General features: G+C 44.0%; 1 protein-coding gene and 1 gene segment (V, D, J or C); both read right to left on the reverse strand.

Annotated features, from left to right (window-relative positions):
- The window catches only part of LOC132488387 (T-cell receptor alpha chain constant-like), a 302,514-nt gene that overhangs the window by 75,974 nt on the left and 198,808 nt on the right, over window positions 1–27,732 (reverse strand).
- LOC132488386 (T cell receptor alpha chain MC.7.G5-like) overlaps window positions 11,282–27,732 on the reverse strand; it is a 66,849-nt gene continuing 50,398 nt past the window's right edge. Inside the window, exons 3-7 of the mRNA XM_060096492.1 lie at window positions 24,321–24,364; window positions 18,882–18,935; window positions 12,437–12,715; window positions 11,760–11,831; window positions 11,282–11,394 (exon numbers count right to left, since the gene is read on the reverse strand). Coding sequence (XP_059952475.1) covers window positions 11,282–11,394; window positions 11,760–11,831; window positions 12,437–12,715; window positions 18,882–18,935; window positions 24,321–24,364 — 562 coding nt within the window. The remainder of the gene's footprint in view (window positions 11,395–11,759; window positions 11,832–12,436; window positions 12,716–18,881; window positions 18,936–24,320; window positions 24,365–27,732) is intronic.

A 27,732-nucleotide genomic window follows, 5' to 3' on the forward strand; every position in this document is an offset into this window, starting at 1 on the left:
CTCTCTGTCCGCCACAGGTACCTTATCTTTCCTGGGAAAGGTCTGCCCTCCTTCCTTCTCTCAGGGCAGAGGTAGGAGGGGGCAGAGTAGATTTCAAGGATGAAGATGATAAATAAGATATCAAAATGCTATCACACTATGCAGAGACTTCTTCTTCTTCTTCTTCTTCTTCTTTTTTTTTTTTTTGCCAAATTAATGGTTTTTTTTTTGTTTTTCTCCCCAAAGACTGTTTTCAGCACTTTCTCTCTCCCAGATGCAATAATAACTGGATTCCAAGTTGGCATCTGGGCACAAACCTCCAGGCTCTGATGAGTCACCCATATTTCATCAAGAAATGATGCTCCCAGTGAAGAAGTGTGCTTTGCTTTTTCCCCTTGCTGGGGCAGTGAGAAGTTCAAGCAACATGCAGAGGGGAATATAAACCCATAACTCTCTCAGGATAGATCTGCAGCTTCAAACATTAGCATCCTAGAATGCAAGACCTGGAAGGGAATTTAGCAGCTGCCGGGGCCAATGTCCTCAGTTGAAAGATGAATAAGCCCAGGTCCCGAGGGTTAAAGTTGCTCAAGCCCATGCCAGTAGATAGAGACAGAGCTGAGACTAGAACTCAGAACACCTAAGTCCCAATCCTGCCTTCTTCCTTCCTGTGACTCAGGAGAACAGGGATCTTCCCTGGGTTGTCCCCATCCTTAGTGGCTCTCCTGGCCAGCCCAGGTATGATTATCTCTGTTAAACAGTGAATAAGCCACACAAGGGAAATGTTTGGTTTCAGCGCAGTGTTTAAATTTTTAAAGGGCGGTATAGAACATCTTAATTCATTAAAAAAATTTTATTTCTTAGGCTGCTGGCCACAGCAATTGATAGTGGGGGAAATGGCCTGTGAGGTGTCAGGGAAGCCAAGGGAAAGATAAAGATTTAGAAATTTGTCCTTTACCAAAAGGATAACCCAACAGAGAGCTGGCTCTGATTAGTTTTTCTCTGCAAGACTCATTACAGGACTGACATCTAGAGCAGGGGTCTTGGCACACCCAAAGTAGTGTGGTGTTACCTCCCGCTCCTGCTTCTGTGGCAGATATTGCTAATAGATACATCACACCTCTCCTCTGAGTCTAGATGTGGCCTCAGTTCTTTTTCTTAATTGAAGTATAATTGATTAACAATGTTGTGTTAGTTTCAGGTATACAGCAAAGTGATTCAGTTCTCTCTCTCTCTATGTATATATATATATATATATTTCTGATTTTTTCATTATAGGTTATTATAAGATTTTGAATATATTTCCCTCTGCTATACAGTAAATCCTTGTTTTTTTAATCTATTTTGCATACAGTTCACAATCCTTCCTAAAACTGTGCTCCAGATAGCTACTACCAACTGCTAGCCCTTGGTTATTGAGATATAACCTGTTTGCCCTCGTGCCTGGGGAATAAGTGGAGGGAAGATCCTGCCGATGGCTTGAGAAATCTGGTTGGCAAGGGTCAGGCCAGGTCCCACACAGCCCCAACATGAAAGGTATCACTCACCTGGCTGGACCAAGACTGTTCCTTCCATAGGCCGCTCCAGAGTAGCAACAGTAAAACCATGGAGTATCTCTTCGCCCTCACAGCTTGCTTCCAAACGCAGGCTTTGGGAAACAAACCAAGGTAGCGTTCTTCGTGCTTACTCTTGCCTAAAGAGCCTTCAGCAAGATTTTCCCCCCAAACAGAGGTCCTGGGGGTGGAAGACATCTACTGGACCTTGGTCCCTCCCTGGCATGCTTCGTCTTATCCATCGACCCAGGTCTGTCCCGGGGCTCCTGGAATGGAATGTGGCACAGGAAGAAGGTGATGCAGAAACCCTTTCTCTAGACCACTCACTCCCGTTGTCACACATTCAGATGTTTCTAAGCTTTTCCTTTTAATCACATTTCTATTCTTTCATAAAAGAGAGATATGTTTGTCTATATCTATCCAAAGACATTCCCCTGTGTCCTTTACTGTTGCAGTAGGCTTTGGTTTGACAGGGAAATGCCCATCAACCCTTGTGGGGTGCTATCTCATGTCCTCAAAGACAGTACTCTGAGTGACTGGGGAGGTTGGGTCCTTTGGGCCAACAGAGCAGCACCTGCCAGTGTCAGGGTTGAAAGGGGATCGGGGAACAGAAGCAGCAACTTTGACTTAAGTTCTGAACAAAGTATATTTTCCTCCCCTGACCTATTTTCTGCCAACCTCTAGTATGACCCATTTATGGAGATGGGCTAATTAGAACAGCAGAGGGCGCCGTAAGGTCAGAAACAAAGCTGCCCGCCTCAGAAGAAACTGGGAGAAGAGTCCCTTTTTTTGAGTGATAATAGTGATCAAGGTCCAAGCCTGGGACAAGAGTGGCTTATTTACCAAATCCCTGGGACCCCGCCGGTCTGAAGGCCTCTGTTGAGTGGTGGTTTCGGGCTAATGAAAGTCAGTCCAGGGCGCTCACTGACAGCGGGAACTGCTCAGATGCAGACATCAATAGGTTTAAGGGAGATGGGGTAGGGAAGTTCAAGGACAATACGTCTGTAATAGGTCATTAAATCTTGAGACTCTCTTAGCCCTAAACTTTGGCGGTCACTCTCTTGTACATTGTGGTCTCCCATGAACAAGCCTGTTGAAACCTTTGGAAGACATAGGACAGTGGGCTAGCAGGCTCATTTCCCATGTTCCCACTGCTCTTAGGGGTTTGGGGTGAGCACAGCTTGGCTCAGGTCTCGGGAGAGTGCAGAGCTCTATGACACGCTTACAGCAATGACAGCAAATGAAAGATGTGAGTCACTTTTTTTTTGCCATCGATTGGTGCAACATGTTTTGTGGGTTTTTTTTGCCAGATTTCACAACTTTATTTTTTAGATTTACTCAGCATCTTATTTCTGAACGTCTTTGATGAGACTCAAGCTCTCAGGAAATTTATTCATCAGTCTATTTCATAAAAATGACAATAGGAACAGCAATGCCTAGCGTTCTTAGATCACTTGCTGGGTGTATTGCATCTGTTATTTCATTTAATTATCCAACGGTCCTGTGAAAAAGGTATTATTATTATCATCTTCATTTTACAGATGGAGAAAATGAGGCCTGGAGGGGTTAGGTCGTGTTCGGGGTCACACAGCAAGTACATGCTGGAGCTGATAGGAACCCAAGCAGTCTGGATCCGGAACCCCACTCCTTAACCATGACACTGCACTGCTGTTCTGAGAAGTGCCCTTCCTTAAGGGATGCCTTTCAAGGAATGTTGGAAGGACACCATGGTGGGGAGTTTCATGATGTGCCACCCAAGGAGGTCTCCATGTGAAGGATTAGGGAGAGGGCTTGTCCCTCTGAGTGAGGGTTTTGAAGCCCTTTCCTCTGTTTTCGGCTATGGGCAGATGTAACTGAGGTTGGGCCATCAGAAGAGGAGCAGCAGTTTAATTTGTTAACTGTTACACTGCCTAGATCAGGAAGGGAACACTCAGCTCTCATAAATATCATGCCTGGCAACACCTTTAGAACAAAGACAGACTCCCAGAGGCTGACTGGGGGCTGCTAGAGCCCGTGAATGTCTGAGAGCGGGAAGTTTTGAAGTGGCCTTCTTCCCAGCAGAGGGGCTGGTGCCTTTGAGAGGGGACACCTGTCTGCAGGGGGCAGTGCAGGCCTGGCAGCAGCTGATCAGACAGAGCAGCCCCGTTGCTGACCCTGCCTCTTCCACAGCTGGGGGCCTGGGGATGCTCACGCTGGTGAGCACTTTTGCTAATCTTCACGACAAGGGCTGCCAGATAAAATGCAAAATTTCCAGTGAAACTTGAATTTCAGATAAACAACGAATACCTTTTTAGAGTAAATATATCCCAAATATGGCAAGTCCCAATTATTACTAAAAAGTTTTTTTGTTTTTCATTTGAAATGCAAACTTAACTGGGTGTCCTGTATTTTTATTCGCTAAATCTGGCAACCTTACTATTTACAATAGGCAAGACATGGAAGCAACCTTAATGTCCATCAACAGAAAATGGATAAAGAAGATGTGATATAAAAAAAAAAATATATATATATATAATGGAATACTACTCAATCATAAAAAAGAATGAAATAATGCCATTTGCAGCAACATGGATAGACCTAGAGATTATCATACTAAGTGAAGTAAGTCAGAAAAAGACAAATATCATGTGATATCACTTAAATGTGGAATCTAAAAAAATGACAAAAGTAAACTTATTTATGAAACAGAAACAGATTCACAGACATAAAAAACAAATTTATGGTTACCAAAGGGGAAAGGGGTTGGGAGAGGGATAAATTAGGAGTTGGGATTAGAAGATACAAACCACTATATATAAAATAGATAAACAACAAGGTACTACTGTATAGCACAGGGAACTATATTCAGTACACTGTAATAATGCATAATGGAAAAGAATATGAAAAAGAATATATATATATATATAACTGAATCACTATGTTGCACACCAGAAACTAACACAACACTGTAAATCAACTATACTTTGATAAAAAAATTTTAAAAAATTTGGCAAACTTATCCATGCCATTGGTGAGTTTTTAAGTGGACAAAGTTATATTCCTTTGTTCACAAATATTTGTTGATTATCAGTTACGTGGCAGACACAGTCCTAGGGGCTGGGACGGATCAGTGAAAAGATAAGCAAGGCCCTGCCTTCATGGAGCTTATATGATGGTGTATGTGTATGTGTATATGGGGTGAGAAGGGAAAGACAAATAATAAACGTGTAGAAACCTGATGATGACAAATAGTGATGTGAGGGAAAATAAGAGGTGAAATTGAGGGTGACTCTGGGTACCCAGGTGAGTGACTAATTTACTTGCCAGGGAAAGCCTCTTTGAGCTGAGATTTGTGAAAACCTGGAAGCAGAGTTTCAGGGACCTAGAAGAGGGAGGCAGGTAGAGGAGCAGAAGGAAGGCCACAGCTGCTGAAGGGGAGTGACAGAGGCAGGAGAGGACGTGCAGGGAGATTGGACAGGGAGCAGAGATCCCACCATGTGCCGTGGGTCATAGGCCCAGGAAGGGGGGCCCTGCTGGCATCATCAGATTTGCATTTTTATAAAGACCTGCAGAGGAGATGGTCCAGGGGCAAGAGCAGAAGCAAGGGGCCCTGACAAGGGGCGTTACTGCCGTGGTCCTGACAAGAGATGGTAGTGTTGGTGGGAGGTGGTGGGAGTGGCGGTGGAGAGAAGTGGATGCACTAGAGACACACTTCATGGTGCAACTGACAGGCCTTCCTGATGAATTGGAGGTGGGGGACCAGGGAAACAAAGGAGCTCCGGAAGTACTCCTAGAAACACTCCTAGGTTTGGGGGAGCCAGTTGGTCTTCTATTTTTTAGGGCAGTGCTTCCCAGCAGTTGTCATGTCTTGGCTTACCCAGAAGACAATATTTGTATTGAAATGTAGCCGGGAGGGACTGGCCTCCGGGGTTCCGGCCACCCCAGGTTCCAGTGTCCACTGTGAGCACTGTCTCAGCGAACCTGTAACCCACTCACAGCAGTTCACCCACTGGGAAGGTCTGCTTCCGGAGGGAGAAGTTTCCAGCTGGAGCCAAGTGTGTGCTGCAGAGGGAGAGATGGAAATCAAGCTGTGGGAAGTGCAGTGAGCGTTCTCAGGACCACAGCACTCCCTCAAGCATGAGAAATAGAAGAGTTCAATATTTTGTAATAACTGTCAGTGGAGTGCAACATTTAAAAATTGTATAAAAATTAAAAATAAAAAAAACATAACAGCAACAGCAACAAAAATAAAGAGTTCTAGAATTCAGGGCTAGAGCAGATTTTAGAAATGACCTCATCCAACCCTCCCCTTTTTCTTTTTACACAAACATGTAAGACTAGGTTAAGGTCCTCATTCATTTACCCCATGTATAGAGTACTTCAGGTGTGTGCAGCTGTGCTACTGCTGTGTGACAGTGCTACCCAAAGTGCAATCCTGGACTGGTACCCGGTCTGTGACCAGAGGATGCGGAAATGGAGGATAAGCCACTTTTAGGGCAATTTGATATAGAAGTACGTGATCATTGGACTTGCAGTCTCTCTTTCTTTTTTAAAAACTAATTCATTTTCATTGTGTTTTACAAAAAGATTAGTTCAGGATGGATTGAGGACCACAAAAACAATAACAACAACTTTTCCTGGGTTGGAAGCATGCGCCCCAGAGTGTTACAGCTAGTTCAGTCACGTGACCGTCAGGGCTGCCCTGCTCCCCTCACTTCCCTCCCATCTCCTTCCCTTCAGAAGCACTGAGAAGGTCTCAGAGATTTAAGGAGCCCAGTTTTATTCTATATCCTCCTCCCTGATATGAAAAGATGACGATTCTTCTTGTGGGCTTCAGCCTTTTGTTTTTCTGTAAGTACACTCATTGTTATGTCCTGCTCGGTCTATCGCCCGTTTCCCTTTTCCTTACTTTCCAAGGCTTGGGCTCTTTCTCATTCACACTGGATTTTCCAGTTATTTTCTGCCTTTAATTTTCATCTCTGTGTCTTTCCCCTGCCTCTGCCCATTGGGTTCCCTCTGGATGGGCCTGTGCTGGACCCAGTGCCTGCAGAGTGTAAGACTTCACTGTTTTCTTATTTTTTTCTCTTCACAGACAAGGACGTGCTGTGTAACCAAGTGACCCAGATTTCCCAGGAGCAGATAGCGGCGAGTGGCAGTGAGGTGACACTGAAATGCATTTTCCAAACCACATACTCAAATCCATACTTATACTGGTACCAAATAAGACCAGATCGTTCCTTCCAGTTTGTCCTGCACAGGAGTAACATTAAATCCCATGATGTGGATTTTGCTCAGGGTCGATTTTCCGTGCAGCACAGCTTGACCGACAAAACCTTCCACTTGGTGATCTCCTCAGTGAGGCCTGAAGACAGTGCCACTTACTACTGTGCCTTGAGCTTCCACGGTGATGCAGGTGTCCAGGAAGTCTGCACACAAACCCCTGGGCACAGCCTGGCAGAGCCGCCTCTCCAGACAGCTCATGTCCTTGGACACAGCATCCTTCTTCCCTGTCATTCTGTGGTCCAGTCTGGCCTTTAGAGGTGCCCTAACGTGTCTGCCAAATAAGAAAAGGCCTGGTCACATCCAGGGGAGCACCCTGGCTTCCGATGGAGCAGACATCTCCCCACTTCTGACACAGAGGGCCCTGGTTGCCCGAGTGCCCATGGTGGGGAAGGGAGACTGCACATCTGAGAGACTCCGGTGCCCAGGTCGTGCCTGATACAGAGCAGGGCTTGACAAGGATGTGCTGCATGTGCCAGGAGCGTACCAGGACGGGGCTGGTGAAGGGCCAACTTCAGGAGAGCCTTTTGGAAGTGTCTTTATTTTAGTCTCCATCATTCATCCATTGCTGTGAATTGGCCTGTTTCCTTTTAAGACCCAAATTGGACACAAAGTTACTTACTTTAAAAAATTTCCCGGGCCTCCCTGGTGGCGCAGTGGTTAGGAGTCCGCCTGCCGATGCAGGGGATACGGGTTCGTGCCCTGGTCTGGGAGGATCCCATATGCCGCGGAGCGGCTGGGCCCGTGAGCCATGGCCGCTGGGCCTGCGCATCCGGAGCCTGTGCTCCGCAACGGGAGAGGCCACAACAGTGAGAGGCCCACATACCGCAAAAAGAAAAAAAAAAAAAAAAAAAATTTCCCTGGTTTACCTTTCATTTGCATCTTCTTGTGCAACCACCTTATTTCTCCTGGATTCTCTTTGGCACCTCCATTTTACTTACTGTGCTTGGAGAACATTTTTCTTTCACTGAAGAGCACTGAGATATTTCCAGAAAGCTGTCTGTGAAAACCAGAATCCCAGCTTCAAAGTCCCTGAGTTTGGAGCTCAGTGGTATCCCCAGGGGAGAGAATTACCTCCAGGGGAAACCAACAATGTGATGTCAAAAATAGATATACTCTCGGCCCTGGGAATCCATCCCCACTTCCTCTGCTTCTACGGGTGTCTCTTCCTTAAAACAACTATTAGAGTTATTAGATGTAATCTTAGAAATAGTAGAAGCCTTAGACGGTATTTTATAGGAAAAGTACCGAAGCCCAGAGAAGTGAGGGACATTTGGAAGGTCGCTGATCTGGTTAATGACAGAGCCAGGGGTGTGGGGCTGCATTTCTGCGGGCTCCCTTGCAGCTGCACCCTAGGAGGCTGTATCAGTAGGTGGCTTGGGCAGCAGTATATCTGGGCTTCAACACAGGCAGGTGGAGAGCAGTCGCTATAGAGAGGGATGGAAAAGACATGCGTGAGGGAGCCAAAGGGTCAGGCCAAATGACTCAGCCTCTGGGGCTTTTGTTCTGCCACCTACTGAGCGTGTGTACTAATCTCCTGGAGACTCCTTTGGGGTCACATGAGATTCTACACGTGAGAGCTCTGGAAAACTATAATCCACGATAGCATGGTTTCCACACCAGAAGGCAGCCGCAATCCCCTATGGCTCCTGCCTTAAATCTTTTCAGGAGCATCATTTTGGTGGAAGAAATTCATGGTCCTATAAAATACTGGGATGCCTTTCGCTGATGATCAAAGTAAGCCAGAGGGTGGCTCATTCATATGCTATGTACAGGACTATCCTGAAGTTCAGCCTAGCTGAACTTCAAAACAAGCCCTCTTCCCTGTCTCAGGGATGTGCTGTGCCCTTGTAGAAGGAACTTGGGGCTGACACTCCTGATAACTTTGTTCTGCTCCCAGAAATATTGCTGCCTCTCTGAATGACTTTGAACAAGGTACATACCTTTTCTGGGGGACCTATTTTTTTCCATCTGAAAAATGAGGATGTGTTGTTTTGTTCTTAGCAACTTCAGAGAAACATTCTAAGAATGGCCCAAGGTAACAGATGGGAATGTTTTGGAAACAGGCATTCTTGATGCACATGAGGTGAAGATGCGTGGAATCTTTTAATAGTTTTCCCCTGGATGGACCTGGCTTATCCATCTAGATGGTCCTAAACTCATTGACTCAGAATGCCACGGCCTCCTTTCTTTGGTTTGGGTTGTGAAGACGTGACATGGGGTTCTGCAGATGGCAAAGATGGGGGAGTTGTGGATGAACGTTGCTCTTTCACTCATATCCTCATGAGCCCCTGCCTGACAGCCCACATAGGTGCTGAGGAACCCACAGTGCTCGGTTGCTAGACCTTTGCTACCTGGGTTCGTGCACCCGGAAAAAGCTGGCCTTGCTGAGGTGGGAGGAGCCGAGCTCAGAGGCCACACCAGGGACGCTGCTGTTGTTGGAGAAGCAGGAAACCCAGGGGTGGGTCCCCGAGGCAGGAGCCTGCAGGCTGGGGGCCCAGGAAACTGCGGTGTGACCTATAAACTCAGTGTGGTTTTTGTCTGACTACCAGTGAATTCACAGCTCCCCTTACCCCCTGAGATGGCCTGCAATGAGGAAAGCCAGAAGCAAGGCACACACAATGCACTTTAATACATACATGCAACAGAGACAAAGAAGAATGGCAGAAAACCATCGATACCAAAGGTCCAATGCCTTCAGACTTCTGGGCATGGATGGGCAGGCAGGGGGTCATGAAGACACTGTTCTTACAGGGGAAATCTCGGGGTCTCATTCCTGTCCCTCCCTCCCAGAACACTTGCACAATGAGTTGCTTGAAAGCAAGACCCATGTCTTACGTATTTTTGCACCCTCAGTACAGTGCCTAGAACTTGGAGTAATTCACATTAGTTAAATCAATTAATAGAGAGAAACACATTTCCTCTGCATTTTACTCTGATCTCTGCTAATAACTCTGAGAGTATTTAGATGAGATTTGAGAAAACCCATTGCCTGGGCAGAGAGTGTTAGGGAGTCAAATGTAGTTTTGTTTGTCAAATACTAGGAAAAGCAGAAAGTGCCTTTGTGGATGAGGGCGCTAGCTTGGGGCAAACCTAGTGCTGGGTTGAGCAGAGCCTTTTATGTTTCGGTAGAAGCCCAGGATCTATTTTCCTCTTGGAGAATGGAGCTAGGAACCCGATGGCTCCCGCTTTCTACTTCTGGAGGCAAAGGAAGTCAAAGGAACAAAACACCATTTTCAAAATGTGTCAGTTGTAGGAAAAAAAATGTGTCCTATATACCTTCATATCTCTATATCCTTTTATAAAGCAGCATGTAAAACAGTTGGGACCATAAGCCCCCACTCTCCAGGACTTCTGTCTTTCATCAGGCTGAAGGATAAGCTGGGTTTGTTGCCTTTAAAGGAAAACTGGTTTGGGTAACAGCCATTTAAGCAAGGCTGGGACAGGTCAACTTAAACCACCAGGAAGTTGAAAGCCTAGGAGATAGCACCTCTGTAGGCTTTTGATTTCTTTCAGGGCGTGTAGCCTTCTCATGCCAGTCAGCCTGCAAGTGAAGGAAAATTGTCAGGGTTATAGAATCATAGACTGTCAGTGCTGGAAGGAATCATAGCAGTCATGCAGTCCTGGGGATGGCCAGTACTTGCTGTGGTTGTACCGTTGCAGACATCACTAATATATCCTGGCACATTCCCCTTCTACACATGGTGATAGTTCAGCTAGTCACTGTCAGTTTATCAATGTTGGCACAAGTCATAAAACCCATCTGCTCTCCTTTAGTTATTCTTCACTCCTTTGTTTTACAGATGTGATAACCCAGGCCCAGAGAGGTGAAGCGACCTGGCCTAGGTAACATAGTGAGTTAGTGACATAGGCAAACCTAAGCCCCGGGTCAAATTTCATGTCTAAGATAACCAGAAGAGGCAATGCAAGTAACAGGCAAATAATTCACGTCTCATCCTCAACTTTGCATGCATCCTGAGTGGCTAGTAGTGAGCTGTTCACTAAGGATGGGAGCATAGGTTCATCCCAGAGATAGGCTGGTCTACACATCGAGTCCTATGATTAAGTATCGAGAGCTGACATCCCCTTTGTCTAGGCAAAGATAGGCTCTGCTCCCCTTGAATATTCTTCAAGTGAAACTTTACTGATGGCCTTGCCAAAAGCCCATGGTCCCCTGGCCATATAAACAAAATTAGCAGTAAAGAAAAAGATTTCTCCTGTTTAGGTCCAATTTTTTTAGCTCCTGAGTTTGAGGTGAGGATTATTGGCTGATATTATATTATATTACATGAATTTTGAGTCTGGCTTGAAATAAAAGGCTAACAGGAGATGGGGTGTTATGCTGAGTATCTGAAAAGGTCCACCTTAGTAAATCATAATATGTCTCTATGTGTTTTTCCTTTCTCAATGCTTCTTACCATTCCTAAACTCCTTTCCTCCATGTGCAGCACAGTTGGGGTGGAGGTAGGAATAAGAAGCAGCTAGTTCTTACCTTAAAAGAAAAATAACTTGGCAGTCAAGAGAAAATTGATGGCAACACTCTTGGCAAACAGCATTCGGAGCCCCAGCACTGCAAGGGACATCATGTTCACCTTCCTGGCTTGAACTGCAATTGAATGAGAATGAAGATGGTGGCTTCAGCAAGAGACTAAAATTTCCTTCCAGAAATTGGACCCTCAGCACCGAAACCAGACTGCCCTGAATCACCATCATCCTTCCTGGTCTGAAGCCCAGCTTGGTGCCAGACAGCCTTCAGAGACCTAAGGCTGCTATTCACATCTAGCAAGGCAAGCTTTGGAAAAACCCATGCTTACATCCAGGCAAACTCTGCTTAGAGAGTCAGAGGGAATCAACTGGGCTCAGGTATGGTTTTTGTTTTCTTTTGAAATAGAATGATTTTGGGCCCCATCTGACAATGACAGAGTTTGCTTTAACCTCAATTCTGAAGTTGGCCCTTTGGTTTCAACTAACCTTGGGGCTCATAGCAGGTCTCTGGAGTTTGAGTTTGCTTGATGTTTTCAGGTTCATTTGGCGTTGGATTTTCTGGAACAAACAACAGTGGTCAGGGTTACAATGATAACCAAGAGGCTCAAGATATTTCAGGTTTTAAAACTGGATTTCAGGTTTTACTTACTTAGACTTTAAGTAAGTAAAGTAAGGACCAGAGAAGTGACTTGGTTAAGGTCCCATAGCTATTTGCACAGTCAACATACTTCCTGTCCTGAGAATTTTTTCCATTGTACCATGAGGCCCACATGCAGGTATGCCTCTAATTTGTAAGAACAACTAGAATAATTAACACCATGATAAACTGGGCTGCCCTTTGTTATGGCATTCACACTAGATTAGACCTCACATGAATTTTCAACCCTAGAGTCTTTAGTATGAAGGAGACAGGGGTTTGGTGAAGAGGAGAGATGGGGATGAAATAAGATGGGCTTTATCTTAGATTCCAGTGCAGAGATGCAGAGATTTTAATTCCTAGTCAATGATGGGAATTAGCCTAAGTCTTGAGTCTGAGCCTAAGTCTTGTTTCCAGCGTGACGTCATATTGAGAGTGATCTGTCAAGAGTTTACAACTCTAACTTCTCTTTCCCTTGACTTTTCTTCCCCACAATCCCAGCCCCTTGAGGCCAGATAGGACCTACCTGAAGTATTTTTCTTCGGTTTGAAGTCAGTAGAGCGCCAGGTTTGTTTATTATGTTGAACTGAACATGTCACTGAATCTGGATCTCCATACTGACCAAGCTTGACGGCACTGTACCTCCCACCGGGAGAGATGACGATAGCAGGGTAATATTCTCTTATTATCTTGGATGATTCCAGACTTATAGTTACATCTTTGGGGTAGAACTCCTTCACCAGACAAGCGACATGTGTCCCATTTTTCATGACAAAAACGGATGGGTTGGCAACAGCCTGAATTTCTGCAAATATAATCAATTTATTTTGTGAGATGATTATCCACGTGTGGGAGTTAAACCATGATGTTTTCCTCAATTCCTCTGGGGCCAAACACTACAATCCAGACTTTCCTGCATCCTGTTAGTGACCTGAGCTTGTTAGCACCTCTATGAAAGGAAGGCCAAGAGAGGTAGACATGAAATGCAGCAGTTTGACTTCTAGTTAGGAGCTGCTAAGAGATATGGCTGGGAGCAGAGGTAGAAAATGACAAATACAAAGAAGTGTCTGGGTCTTTTGAGTTTCAAATACTTATGTTTTATTAAACAATCCTCTGGACAATCCAGTTAGGCTGAAAATCTCTCTGAATCAGTTGGTTTATTTTAAATGCATGAGCCCTTGGAATGAGATCAGGGCAAGGTCTGAGAAGGACTATATAACTGGTTCCAACACTCTCCGGATGGAAGTGTTTGTGTCACTTCAGGGTGTCATCCCCATTTTTTGGACTGGAAGGGATCTGCTAAAGTTAAGTGGTCCATCTCTCTGCCTTCAGGTGAATTCTTAGTCTTTTGTAAGGGACCACCCTACAGTTTCTTTTGAGTCTTTAATCAGAGAATTACAGCTATCATTCTCAGAAGTCCTTAGGAACATAAAACTAGTTTAAGCCCATTTCTTCTTGTTTTGTTCTAAGTCGAGCTGTGGAACACCGGTTACAATAATTGGGTCTCCTTCTGGCCTTCTCTCCTTTCATGCCTCATCTTGGACAATCATCTATCTGCTACTCTGTATATGCATCTTTTTCTTTCCTTAAAACCAGAGGGGGGTTGGGGATTTTTCAAAGGGCTCTCCTGGAACGTGGAAGGAGAAAACCTTCATTGTTTTGTTTCACGGCATAGCTGAAGCCACTGATAACAGACACCGATAACCCCAGCAGTAACGGCTTGGAAACCACATGTTCTGCTCAGTCACCTCCCTCCAGAACTGTGGCATTTCTCTCTTACGATACTGACTTTGGTGAGATGGATTCCAGTTGATTTTCAAGGGAGCTTGAAAATGAGTTATACAGAAAGGAAACTAGTCCATTGAAAAGCAAAACCAAAATAACCCCATCTCCTTCATTACTTAAGAGTGTGACCCAATCGTAGTCTGATTTAGTTGGATAATTAAGCCTTGCTTGGGATTTAAGAACCTAATTTCAAAGGCAGTTGCTAATGATCACTTTGGGCTGGAGAGATCTGGCTTGAATAATTTGAATAATGTGATATAACCAACAAGAGAGATGTCTGAAGAAGGTCATACGCTCAGGATATTGAGCTCTGAATCTGTTACTCAGCATTTCAGATAGAGCATAATGCACTGGTTTGGTAAAACATTTTTCTCAGATCCTCTTTCTCAATTAATGTCTATCCGTTCAAAACAATTGTTTGAAAGTAAAGTGTTTAACCCATTCTTTGGTGTCATGGTAACTAAAGAAAAGGCTATCTGACTGAATTGAACCTTTTTTAAAAAATGGGATGCATACAATATAGTTGCCATATGTAACCTAGTCTATTTTATATTAGACCTAAACCAAAATTTGAAGTTGTATAAAATTTGCACTACATTGTAGTCTAAAATTTAAAGATGTAATCACTTATCTTTTGAGAATTTCCAGGCTTTCTCCTTGGTCCACAAACGTAATTACATTTCAGCATGTATTGCAAAGTGCTATTTGTTTGGGCAATTGTTATTTTATTTTCAGACTTTCTCTTTTTATCAGTACCCATTTAATGCTAAGGTTATGTGCTGGTAAACAATACAAAAAGAAGTGTATACCTTTCCTGAACAGTTTTTCTTAATTTATAAACTTAGAAGTCATCTATGTTCTAGATTCTCATAGAGTGTCTTACTGGTTCCCTAAGCATCGCAACATGGATAACAAATGTCACTCACAGTTTCAAAGATCTCTGCCAATATGGGATTTAACTTGAACACAAATCAGGTAAGTTTGCTCTACCTGATTACTCTGACCAGGTTGACCATTTCTCTCCTAAATCTTCCAGTGGCAGTACATTTAACAGGTGGCAACAAGGCATTCACACTAGTCAGCTTAGCTAAAGGGATGCCTAAGGATGAAGCAACCACCTTGGAGAATTTGGGCCTCTGCCCCTCCTGCACCTGATGCTCCAACTATTAGTATAATTCTTCTAGATTTCTTTGTGCTTTCTGGGCTGCTCTGAAGATTTCAGAAGTAAGTTTTTTTTTTTTAAGTAAAAATAATTACAGAGCTACTTCAGCTACTCAGCCTAATATCTTTACTGTGGCCCACTCCATCTGTACTACTCCATCTCCTAGTTACACTTTTTCACGTAATGCAAACTGGATGGCAACCCTAGTCCCAGGAGTCAATTCCTCCCTAGAAATGTATGGAAAAAAAAATCGACTCACGGGGCTCCACGAAGAGTTTGGTGCCAGCTCCAAAAAGCATCTGTTGGGTGTCCCAGAAGCACCTCACACGTAACCAGCCTGGGGCTGGCCCTGGGGCCTGGGCTAGAACATCTGTATCCTGCCTCCCCAGCCTGGATCCCAGCCTAGAGACCCCACCACTCAGAGAGCTACAAAGCGGCCCTTGGTTAGATCAGGGGTCGAATTCATAGAGTCTCAGTTCCCTTTGAACCTAATAATAGTTTAACTGCTGGGTAAGGATGAAAGCATGAAATCCCCAACCAAGAAGCACTGGGACAGGGGACAGGGCTGAGACAGAGCAAGAGAAGAGGGTGACAGGTGACCAATAGCTGCCTTCAGGATGGAATATTTAACATCCCGTTTATTGGGAGGGCTCTCCAAGAAGAACACATTAGCTTGGGAGTAGGGATGGGGCACTGAATATTGACATTTCTTGTAATGAATGTTAGGCCAAGGAGGGTTTAGACTCAGATCTTGTTCTCATATTCTGGTTCCCTTCTCTTGGGTCACAATCCACCTTTTTGATTAGAAACCTAATTTCTTCCCCATCACTCAGACTGAGTCTCACCATAACAGCAAACCTACTTTCTAATTCCCTGAGTCCATGGAAAGGCTTTCTAAGGACCTGAAGGTTAAACAAGAAATTGGTAGCTGACAGGGGAGCCCAGTGGTGCTATGTGTCATGGATACAGGTCAGAGAAGCCAGCGCTTGCTTTGGATTGCTTATTTTTGTTTTATAATTTCTCTTGAGTCTGGATCCAGATACAAGCCTCAGGAGGACAGAGTAATCATGTGAAATAGAACTTAAGGATGATTACTCTGTCTTATCACCAAAAATCAAGAGTCTAGGGCTAGAGCTAGGCAAAGGGAAGGATGGTTGTATAGGGCCATTATAGGTTATCAAAACTTTAAGGATTGGGGGTTTGATGTGAAATTCTCAGTCCCCCTACCTGAGCTTCATATCATCATATTACACTCTATCACTGCAGGAAGAGAAAACCAGAGAAGCAACTGGGGTATATCTGGAGAGCTCAGGTCAGCATCTCAACAGAGGGGCTAAGCATCAGTTTCATCTCTGAAGACCCCCAAAGGCACAGCCTCAGAGATTTGATTCTAACACTGCAGATAACTCTGAATCTCAAGTGGAAATGACTTAAAGGGAAAATGAAACAACACCTTTTGCTCAGATGCAATTTGCCCAACATCAATCAGACTGCAATCAGTTACAACGTGATTCTGTTTCTTTCCTTCTTTTCATTGCTCTAGTCTCTCTCCCTTCAAAGATAAGAAAACTCACCAAATTCCACTATTTCCCTGGAAGCAAGAGGCAATCAAGTATGCCTGTAAGTTTATATTACCCTCTGAGAGGCAGAGACCCCATTGACACTACCAGTCCCTTTCAGGCCTGTCAGATCGCCTCCCCACATTCATGTATATTTCCCCCACTTTTTATTTCCTCTGAAATAAACAAAATCAGAATCTAACCAATGCCCCATTGGTTTTGGCATTTTGGAAAGCATCTGAAAGATTGCTGTTCTCTGGACTGGTCACAGTGACTGACTGTTGGCAGCTATCCAGACTACCTGAACATGACCCCTGGATTTCCAAACACTGGAACAGACTGCCAGTGGACAATATCTCTAGGAGAGCACCACTACTTCGCTATTGTCTTGAAGTTGGGCGCTGTGTTTCTACTTTGGATGTGGGCTCCTGAACCTTTACAGAATCCTCAGATTCAGGGCTAACAAGGGAGATGCGCACATTACGGTTCTCGGCAGACCCAGACGAGGATGGGACCTTGGAGAACATTTAGTGTGAGCCAGGCACGATGATTTAATGCACGTTCTCAGCAAAAAAGAGACAAGGGCAGATTGGCTTTTATCATCTGAGGCAGAGAAGGCTATTTTGATCTAACTCCTTCTTTAATAATATTTTTCTTCTTTCTAACCCTCCCTCTTCCTATGCTGTGACCGTGACTCTTTTTCCTCATAGACAGTGGAAAGATTCTCCTTATCTAGAACTTGCCTTTTTCCTGGTCCCAGTCCCTGACCAGAGGGCCAGAAGCCTGACCAAGGGCTTTATTTAAGCAGTTGTAGAAGACTTATCAATACTAATCCTCAGAACAGAGTTTCCAAGCATACATAGAATATTTTCTTAAGAGAAACCTAGTGAATTTGTCCTCCAATTTTACCCTGGCTCTTTGTGACAACAACAATGGATTTCGCATTTAAAACCTCCTAACTTCTCAAGAAGTTGCGTTTATTCAGGACTATGCCACAACTCCAAGGGAATATACACACTGAATAAAATGCATAACTTACTCGGTTCCACGATGAGTTGAGTCCCATTTCCAAAGGTGAGTTGTGCTGTCAGCACACCATTTCAGGCATCATGACCAAAAACATTACTACCTATTTGCCCCCTGCCTAGTGCATCTGTTTGGAAGGGGGTGGGTGAGCTAGAGACATAGAACTTTGCAAGGGTTTCTAAGATCTAAGCATTTCATGTTAGCAGCTTCTTTGATGTATGTTATCTTCCGAGTGTTGACATTGAGGGACATCCCTATGTTTACTGCTATTATCTCCTCAAACCTGTCATCTCTTACCCCCAGATCTTGCTTCAGGATCACATTTTCACAGGGAAAAAGGAATTAACTGTCAAATGGCTATTGTCAGCAGAAACATAACTGTAAGGTTCAAGTCAATCAGAAAGGACTATGCCTCAGTTAGAGGTGGAAGGACACGATGGTTGGACCAAGAGCCATTGAAGAAAAAGACTTGGAGTCTATTAAAAGGCTGCTAATACTCATAAATGACTACCATTTCTATAAGTACTTTACTACTTACAAATGGCTTGTGCTTACACTACCTCAAAAGATACTACTGTAACAAACTCCATGAGATGATATTATTAGATCTATCTTACACATGAAGTCACTGGAGCTAAGCGTGGTTAAGATAGTGGCTGAGCTGGGCCTGACTCTCAGGTCTCCAGACCCCAGATTCCATTCATTGAACCAGAGGAATAGATGACAGGACTAAAAGGAGCCTCAGCTGTCACTTGTCAAAACCCCTGATGTCACACAAAGTCTAAGTAATGGACACATAGGGAGAGTTTTGATTCCTTTTTCAGCGTCTTTTTTCATTAAATCTCAGAATTCCCACTGGGTCATAAGATATTCACATCATTGGACTTCCTCGCTTTTCCTACTATATTGTCCCTTAGAATTGGTCTGGATGATAATCAGGATCTTAGTGTGCTAAAGCTGGAAGATACCTGGGAAATCATTTGAACCAGCTAGAGGGAAACTCGAGTTCAGTGAAGTCACAGAGCTCGTCAAAGAGGATTGGAACTCAGTCTTTGAACTCTTGGTCTAACATGCTCACCACTGCACCTCATATTTACTAGATGTGCTGTAGTACATGTCTGGTCATTGCCCAGATCTGTAAATGGTGAATGCATGGGTGTTAAGTAAGCTGGTCCACTAAGGCTAGTCAGGTAGAGGGAAGGCCACAAAAACTCTTCTGGATGGAGAGTGGACCAAGAAGACTACTGCAGCATGTACCCACCCTGGATTGTATCAGAAACTCAGTCCCTGCCCCTCAAATCATCCCTGGCTAAATTACCTGCTGGAGGTATTTTCAACAACCTAAGAAGTGTTTCCCAAGCTGATGAGTTGGGAAAATATTTAACAAAGATAATTGCCAAACATAGTGGTCAAAAGAAGAAAAACAACGAGTCACTTACTTGGTTCAACGTTCAGATAGGTTCCTTTGCCAAATATCAGTGGATAATACACAGCTGATTAACCCAGTCTAAAAACTGCCTTTCTTTTTTCTTACCACAACCCTGCCCCCAGTTGCCAAGTCATGTGATAGTCATTGGATGGGATTTTCTGTCTCATCTGCTTAACCTCTTTTCTCCTCAGCCTTGGGGGCTACCCTTCAAGACAAAGCAGGAGGTGGTTCCTGGGTCAAATAGAAATCTAGGCTTTTGCCATGTGTCACAATCTGAATTTGTGATCTGAACGACAGAGGCTGGAAAAGAGTTTCTTAGATCAGGAGCAAAGAAAGGTAGACGGTTGATCATAGAGTGGGTGATTGTCAACCCTTGGCTACACTTAGGTGGGGCAAGATCTACTGAGTGACATGCCCCACTCAGAACCTTTTAGGAGAACTCCATTTCATATCCAGTCAGAGCTTTGCATCATTGACAGGCACTGTGCAGCAGCCAGACTTAGTATAAAATAGAACTAGAGTTTTTGGAACATTCTAATAGTATGTTCATGAACTTCAAATTTGAGCAAGCTTTAATGGCATACTTACACTTAGAAGGGACAGTTAGATTAGCCTCTGTCATATGTAAAAATCAGTGTCTGTGAGATTGCTTGTATGTCACTCACAAAATCCAGGGAGAAAAAGTGCATCTTCAGATCAGTTTACAGCCCATACAGGATTGCATATCATACTTTGAAAATCACTAAAATGGAGAGTGCTTCTCAGTTGCGGTGAAGTAGGGAGATGTCAGAAAACCTGAAATCGAGTTCAACTCAGTTTCTTACTTACTAAGTGTGTAATCTTGGCCAAGTTCCTTAAGGTCACTGAGCTTCTTTTGCCTCCTTTATAAAACAAGGATACTGTCTTCTGTATTGGGAGGTTGTAAGATTAAATGAAAGGGTGTATATATAAAGCATTCTGTAAATGCTCGGTGTAAGTAGAATGTTTATTAGTGTTAGACTCAGAGTAAAAAGTGTTACTTGAAGCAGGAGCATGTAATTTCACTAAGCTCAGAGCTCCCTGGGACAGGGATGTAGGGAGAGGTTGCTGAGGGAGGAGAGAATCCTGTTTCTTTGGTGTTTGGGATAAAAGTGCCCACTTCTTAAAGCTGAGGGTGAGGACTGGAATCCAGATTTCTGTCTCCCTTGGTCTCTTCCCAAGGTCAAGTGTGACTGCCATTCCCTTCTCTAACCTTCCCTCTAGAATCCAAAAGCCCAAGTCCTTACAGTGACTTAGAAGCCATCCTTTCTCCATTACCAACCTGACCTCATTCATAAATTCTCTTCAGCTCACTTACTCTCCTCCAGCCACCCAGGCCTCCTTGGTATCCTTCACACACCCCAGGCAGTGCTTGTGTTCCCTCTGCCTGGAAATGCTCTTCCTCCAGAAACCTGCATGGCTCCCTCTGTAACCCCCTCAGGTCTCTGCTCAAATGTCCCCTTTCCAATGAGGCCTTCTGTGACCCCTCTGTTAAACATTGCACACTGCCCCCTCCCACTAATACTCTTTATTCCTCTTCCCTGCTTTATTTTCCTTCACAGGGCTTATTACCACCTAAACTACTATATATATATATATATTTTTGAATTTTTGAATTTTATTTTATTTCTTTTTTTACACAGCAGGTTCTTGTTAGTTATCCATTTTATACATATTAGTGTATACATGTCAATCCCAATCTCTCAGTTCATCTCACTACCACCACCCCACCACCCCGCCACTTTCCCCCCTTGGTGTCCATACGTTTGTTCTCTACATCTGTGTCTCTATTTCTGCCCTGCAAACCAGTTCATCTGTACCATTTTTCTAGGTTCCACATATATGCGTTAATATACAATATTTGTTTTTCTCTTTCTGACTTACCTCACTCTGTATGACAGTCTCTAGATCCATTCACGTCTCTACAAATGACCCAATTTCGTTCCTTTTTATGGCTGAGTAATATTCCATTGTATATATGTACCACATCTTCTTTTTTTTTTCCCTTTTCTTTTTTTTTATTATTAGTTTCTGCTTTATAACAAAGTGAATCAGTCATACATATGCATCTGTTCCCACATCCCTTCCCTTTTGCGTCTCCCTCCCTCTCACCCTCCCTATCCCACCCCTCCAGGCGGTCACAAAGCACCGAGCTGATCTCCCTGTGCTATGCAGCTGCTTCCCACTATCTATCTACCTTACGTTTGGTACTGTATATATGTCCATGCCTCTCTCTCGCTTTGTTACAGCTTACCCTTCCCCCTCCCCATATCCTCAAGTCCATTCTCAAGTAGGTCTGTGTCTTTAATCCTGTTTTACCCCTAGGTTCTTCATGACATTTTTTTTCTTAAATTCTATATATATGTGTTAGCATACGGTATTTGTCTTTCTCTTTCTGACTTACTTCACTCTGTATGACAGACTCTAGGTCTATCCACCTCATTACAAATAGCTCAGTTTCGTTTCTTTTTGTGGCTGAGTAATATTCCATTGTATATATGTGCCACATCTTCTTTATCCATTCGTCTGTCGATAGGCATTTAGGTTGCTTCCATGTCCTGGCTATTGTAAATAGAGCTGCAATGAACATTGGGGTGCATGTCTCTTTTTGAATTATAGTTTTCTCTGGGTATATGCCCAGGAGTGGTATTGCTGGGTCATATGGTAATTCTATTTTTAGTGTTTTAAGGAACCTCCATACTGTTCTCCATAGTGGCTGTATCAATTTACATTCCCACCAACAGTGCAAGAGGGTTCACTTTTCTCCACACCCTCCCCAGCATTTGTTGTTTGTAGATTTTCTGATGATGCACATTCTAACTTGTGAGGTGATACCTCATTGTAGCTAAACTACTATATATTTTATATAGTGAGGTTACCATCTGTCTTACAGTGGTAGTTACACTACACTGTAAGCTCCAATAAGGCATGGGTTTCTGTCTGTTTTATTCATGCTGATTCCCCAGCACCCAGAAGAGTGCCTGGCGTATAGTGACAGTGACTTGTCACAGGTTGCAGAGCTGAGATCAGGCTTGGCTCTGGAGGTGCCTAGCTTGCTTACATTTCTATTTCCTTTTGCCTTAAACCACCATTGACTTATCCCCTCATTCATTCATTCATTCATTTGTTCATTTGTTTGTTCATTCATTCGACAAACATTTACTTAGTGCCTTCAATGTATCCATGGAAATGGTAAGGCACAATTCAGAGCCCTTGCCTTCATGGGACAAGGGAGATGGCTGATAAGTGAGCATTCAACGTTTCAGGTGGAGGCGAGGGCTATACAAAATGAAGCAGGGTAAGGGGACTGTTGAAGACAGGGGTGGTTGAGGAAGGCCTAATTAGATGTGACATTTGAGTAAAGACCTGGAGAAGGTGAGGGAGAAAGCTAGGTGAGTCTCAGGGAGAAAATGGTTCCAGACAGAGGGAAGGGCAGGTCAAGGCTCTCTTCTGGGAGAGGTTCATCATGAGTGAGAAGGAAGGAATGCCAAAGATGGGAATGGGAAAGCTATCTCTTGGCGTTTTAGAAACATGTCGATGATCCCAGGATTTTTTCTTGGGGGAAAGGGTGATGCTCTGATCACTGTCTGAACATTTCTGAGTTTAGGGACCCTTGAGCCCTAGGGGTGTAAATTCAGGGATGGCCCTTGCCTGGAGAATGCCTCTTTGGGTAATTGGTTTTGGTTTGGGGGCAGGAGCCCTGTTTTGGTGAAGGACTGTGGTGGGGATGGAAGGGAAACAGCCTAACTGTTGCTTAAGACTCTGCAGGCAGCTTGGAAAGGAGCTCATTAGAAGCCTGAGGGGGAGGCTGGGACAGGCAAGAAAAACCTCCGCATGTGCCCCAATCGAACTTCAGTCCTGATAGAAGAGCAGAGTTCTTAAGTGCACAGGTTTTGGCATCAGACAGATGATACAAATTTTGAATTTGCTAAGCTGTGTGATCTTGAGGAATCCCTCCTGACCTGTAAGAATGGAGGTAATAGTACCTAATTTTGCATGATCATGTGAGAACCAAGGACAATGACATTCATTTATAAAGTGCCTAGTACAGTAGCCCAATACATAGTAGGCACTCAAAAAGTAGTAGTTGATATGATGATGATATATGTATGTTGTATAATAATATATATGACTCTAAGTCCATCCAGTGGCCCACTGGCAGGAAGATGTTCCTGATGACTGTGGCCGTTTCTAAGCTCCTGTCATTGCACACATTTACATTGTGGTACTTTATTCCTTGCTGTTTTATCCTGTTCTCTTGTTCTGTTTTATAAAGTTAAGTGGCAACCCCAGGTTTTCTCCATCTGGAGGGCTAAAAGCTATGGTGGATCTGGGCTGTGGGTCTGTGTAGACCTGTTAGTTTGGTGCTGCCTGGGAGCCCTGCAAGTAAGAACTTGAAAGAAGCACCTTTCCTCAGGTGCCTCAAAAGAAAGAGCATCAGGGCCTCCCTGGTGGCGCAGTGGTTAAGAGTCCGCCTGCCGATGCAGGGGATACGGGTTCGTGCCCCGGTCTGGGAGGATCCCATATGCCGCGGAGCGGCTGGGCCCGTGAGCCATGGCCGCTGGGCCTGCGCATCCGGAGCCTGTGCTCCGCAACGGGAGAGGCCACAACAGTGAGAGGCCCGCATACCGCAAAAAGAAAAAAAAAAAAAAAAAAAAAGAAAGAGCATCAAAAGAAAGTAGGCTTCTGAGAAGATAAAGGGTCTGAGTTTGCAGTGATGCCTCTTTATTCAATATTTGTTGCCTAAAAAGAAGGCACCATACAAAGATATTCTGGATCCTGCCCTCTTTGTGTGCCCCTCATCTTTTTATTTCAAAGGACAATGGAAGTCACCGGCTCAGTGTTTCCTAAACTTCAATTTATCACATCTCTTTTTGGGTTGTTTTGGGTCACATCCATCAGTCATAAGATTTGCTTAATAATTTTCTTTAAATTTACTCACATTTTAACTTAAAATATAATTAAGAGGAAACTTTAAATCACATGGGTTTGACAACCTAGTTGTACTATCCTGATACCATTAAAAGACAGTGCAATTGAAATGAAAAGAAAGTCTATCTATGTACCATATAAAGCCACGAACTATGCATTCTACACTTAGGGCAATGCTGGCTCAAGTAAGTCAGTAAACAGAAGAACTTAATTCATTCGGAAGAACTCGGCCAACAAAGGGAGATAAGGGAACTCAGTCACTTTGTCAGGAATGTGGATAAACTATTATTTTAGTGAGAAAATGTAAAGCCAATGAGGTCTAATGGCAAGAACCTCCATTATTTGAATTTTCAAAATCTTACTATGACTTCTAAAAAAATATGAATTTTTCTGTGCTGACTCTGCTAGCTGGCTTTGGATCTCTATCTTTTTCTGGATGCAAAGCCCCTGCCCCACTTTTCCCTTTAGTGTTTGAGGTCTGGGAATGCCCAGCTTGCACTCCTCCTTTTCCCTTCCTTTGCCCTCAGTTCTATGCCTCCTTCACTTCATACACCAAGGACTGTCTTGTCCCTAATCATTCTCTGAGAGGCGTCCACCCCATCACATTTTCACCCCACCTCTCTAAAGTCTTCGTTTACTTTAGAAAACACAAGCTGAACGCCAAGGCATCAGGCCAGGACGTGCTGTTACTTTTCCAGCAGCCAGCTCAGCAGATTTGGGACCCCATAGCTAGACTTCCCTAGGATCTTTGAAATGGGGTGTTTTGTGTTTGTTTATTACATTTTCTAGCTTAATATTAATCTCCACTATCTAACTGGAAGCTGCTGCCCAATGGAGACGGATGTCTTTTTTTTTTAGCAAGACACAATTTAATTCAAATGTCACTTAAATGACCCGAGAAGATGCCTCCTGTGTTGAGCACAGTCCTTTGACAACGTTAACATCGATTCCTTTATAACAGTTAATCAGTGATGGGCACCGCATCCCCTTAGTGAGGAAGATGGACGCCATGAGTCCTTAGGGAGCGATGCCTGGCTGTGTCTTATAGGTTTTAAAGGAAGCATTGCACATTCACTTTCTTCTGCTTGGAATCTGGTCTCAATGGGAACCAGAATGTTCCAGCTTCCTCACTAGTCACCTAACTTCCATTTGCAGCTCAAACAATTAGAAACAGATTTCTGGAACTGGTTCCTTTTTTCTGAAGAAAAAACAGAACAACACCAGCGCCTACTTACCCTGGCCTAACCCTCTGTGCCCAGGAGGCTGACTCAGTTCTGAGCTCTCCCAAGAGCAAGTGTTTGGCCTAAAGAAGGTCAGAATTCTTTATATCTGGAGCCACCTTGATAGAATCCCCCAGACTCAGCTCAACCGTGTCCTTGGTCAGTTCTGACTCTTCTAGGGGAGCTGAGCCAGTGACTCTGTGGTCTCTACAACCTGACCCAAAGCCCATGCATTGGGCAGAAACTCCTCAGTTTCCCTGAGCTATGTGGGGTCTTTCACAGCCCTCAAATCTATGTTTTCTTATAGACAATCCCCTCCTAATTCCTATGGGGGGGATTAACAGTAGTTCACATCTTCCCCAAACTCCTCCTTGACACAATATTAATGCTACTACTACCCATCTCACATTCCCTGATATTTCTGCCTCCTTAGATAGAGGATTAACCTCAAAAAACAGATAAACAAATTACTTGGTTCCACAATCAGGCGAGTTCCTTTTCCAAAGATGAGCCTGTCTCTCTCATACAGCGCTTGAGGGCTTTCCAAAAACCTCAGCAGTGCTCCCACCTTTCTTCTTCCTGTCATCTTGAGGATGGGAGGATCTTAAGGGTTTGGTTCTTTGAAAGATGGCACTTGATGCTCATCCAACTGGTTCGTGATGGTATAGTCAATTGCAGATTCGCAATTGCTTTTGGGTTTGCTTTTGGGAGGTTGTAGTCTGAGAGTAAGTAGGGGCACACACTCCTGTGGTGAACATTTCCAGTATAGGACACTTCATGAAGTTCTTGGAATGGTTGCTTTCTGTTATTTTAGACTTTTCTCACTTCCTAGATGCACACCTAACTCTCAGTCTTAGAAAACAGGTGTTGCCAAGGGGATTGGTCTTGGATCCATGACTATTCCAGAGTCAAGGCATTCACAGACACCCGGGCTGCTTTAAGTCAGATAACATGTGGCATACCAATGGTGACAGGGCAGCATGAAGCACCAATCATGTACTGGGGATTTATAGTATATTCAGTGTTAGAATGAGCAACTACTACTGTTGATGGCCTAAAAACAAATCCCTCTCTTTAGATTCATCTTCCCAAACAGCACAGCAAAGCTCTCAGGCAAACCTCTCTAGGAATTTTGATTCAGAAATTCCATAAGATTCCTTTTTGCAATAGAAACCAAGACAAGGATAGTTTTGAGAATCACCTTTTTGTATTCCTCAAATACAGTTGAAATGCCAGTTTCACTCAAGAGAAAACAGCAGTGAGAGAAAGAGGCCAGCAACTGGGGGTCACCTCTCCTGGTTCGGACAACTTTCTGGCATCCCATTTGGATCACTGAGCAAGGAAGGGCACCTACTTGCTGTGATAGTCCCCGGGGCGAGGTAGCCAGGCTATGGATTTCCCAGGGAAATGTCACTTTGACCCCTGCAGTTTTTGTACAGGTCTCTGTGGGTTTTGTATCACTGTGCGTATCCCACCCACAATGCTACAGAGCTTTATAAAAACCTCCCTTTGGTTTTGCCCAATGTGGCCTCTAAGAACTACGGGGCCGGATGTTTTCTCCAAGTCATGCTCCAGCAAGATCAAAGGGATTTGGCTTAGTTCAGGGGAGACTGGCCTGGGTGCTTCTGTCTGAGACTCTTTTGAACCCCTGGCTAGATCTGTCCCAGAGTTTGTGACTAGAACAGGTCAAATCATGATGTCTACTCCCACTGTGCTTTCTGGCCAGTCTACTCTCAGATGGTTTCCCACAGAGGAGTTTGCCAGACCTGAATGTCTCAAGTGGATTCTACAAGTTGTGGTTGGCAGAAAATGTTTGTGGGCAATGTAATTTCTCCTGTCACCTGCTAAGCTCCTGAATCACCTCTGTCTGCCCCACTTTGCACATAGAGGGTGTTGTATAATTGACAAAGGGCTTTCACATAAACTTAGAATTTTATCCTTTCCATTGACTCTCTGGTTGTTAAATTGAAAGTCAGTAGTCCATATGCTGGTTTATGTGACTTGGAAAAGGTGACCTACTGGGCAAATGCAGTGACAGCTCCTAGGGTTCTAGTTGGCAAACAGAGGTTACCTTTGTGAGCTTTATGAAAGGCTCCCCTTTCTCCAGCTGATGCAGCCTCATACCAGGGCCTTGGCTCGGCCCGCAGAGCTCAAGCTGAATTTTAGCCCCACTTGTCCCCTTGGCTGAGAGCTGATTATTATAGATGCTAAGCCTTAGGGGGATCCCAACTAAGGGGTTACTTGCTAAAATTTATGGTAGCTCTCCATTATGCTCAAGATAAGATGGTTTGGAATACAGGCTTTTGCTTACTTTCCTAGGCCTACATCTTGTACTTTTCCATTTGCTCCCTTAAACTCAGTTGCCTTGAACTACTTGCTTTCTGAAAGCGCCATGTTCTTTTATATCTCTTTACTTTGCCCTGTGATTGCTTTTGCTTGCAATGCCCTTTCCTTTTTCCGTTCCCAATTTGGTCCCTAACCCTGCTCCTTATTGATTCCCTGATCTGAGCTTAGCTGTTGACATCCCTGGGAAGTTCTAAATGACCACCAAAGACTGTACTGGGTTAGATGCACCCCTTTCCCTGAATCTTCTTGCATCCAGGGCTTATCCCTATCATTGCTCTCAAAACCCCTTTCCTTTGTTTTCATTAGGTACAGACCCTTGAGAGAAGGGATTTGTCTTGTTTATCT

This window comes from Mesoplodon densirostris, chromosome 4 (genome assembly GCF_025265405.1).
Source record: "Mesoplodon densirostris isolate mMesDen1 chromosome 4, mMesDen1 primary haplotype, whole genome shotgun sequence".
Classification (NCBI taxonomy): Eukaryota; Metazoa; Chordata; class Mammalia; order Artiodactyla; family Ziphiidae; genus Mesoplodon; species Mesoplodon densirostris.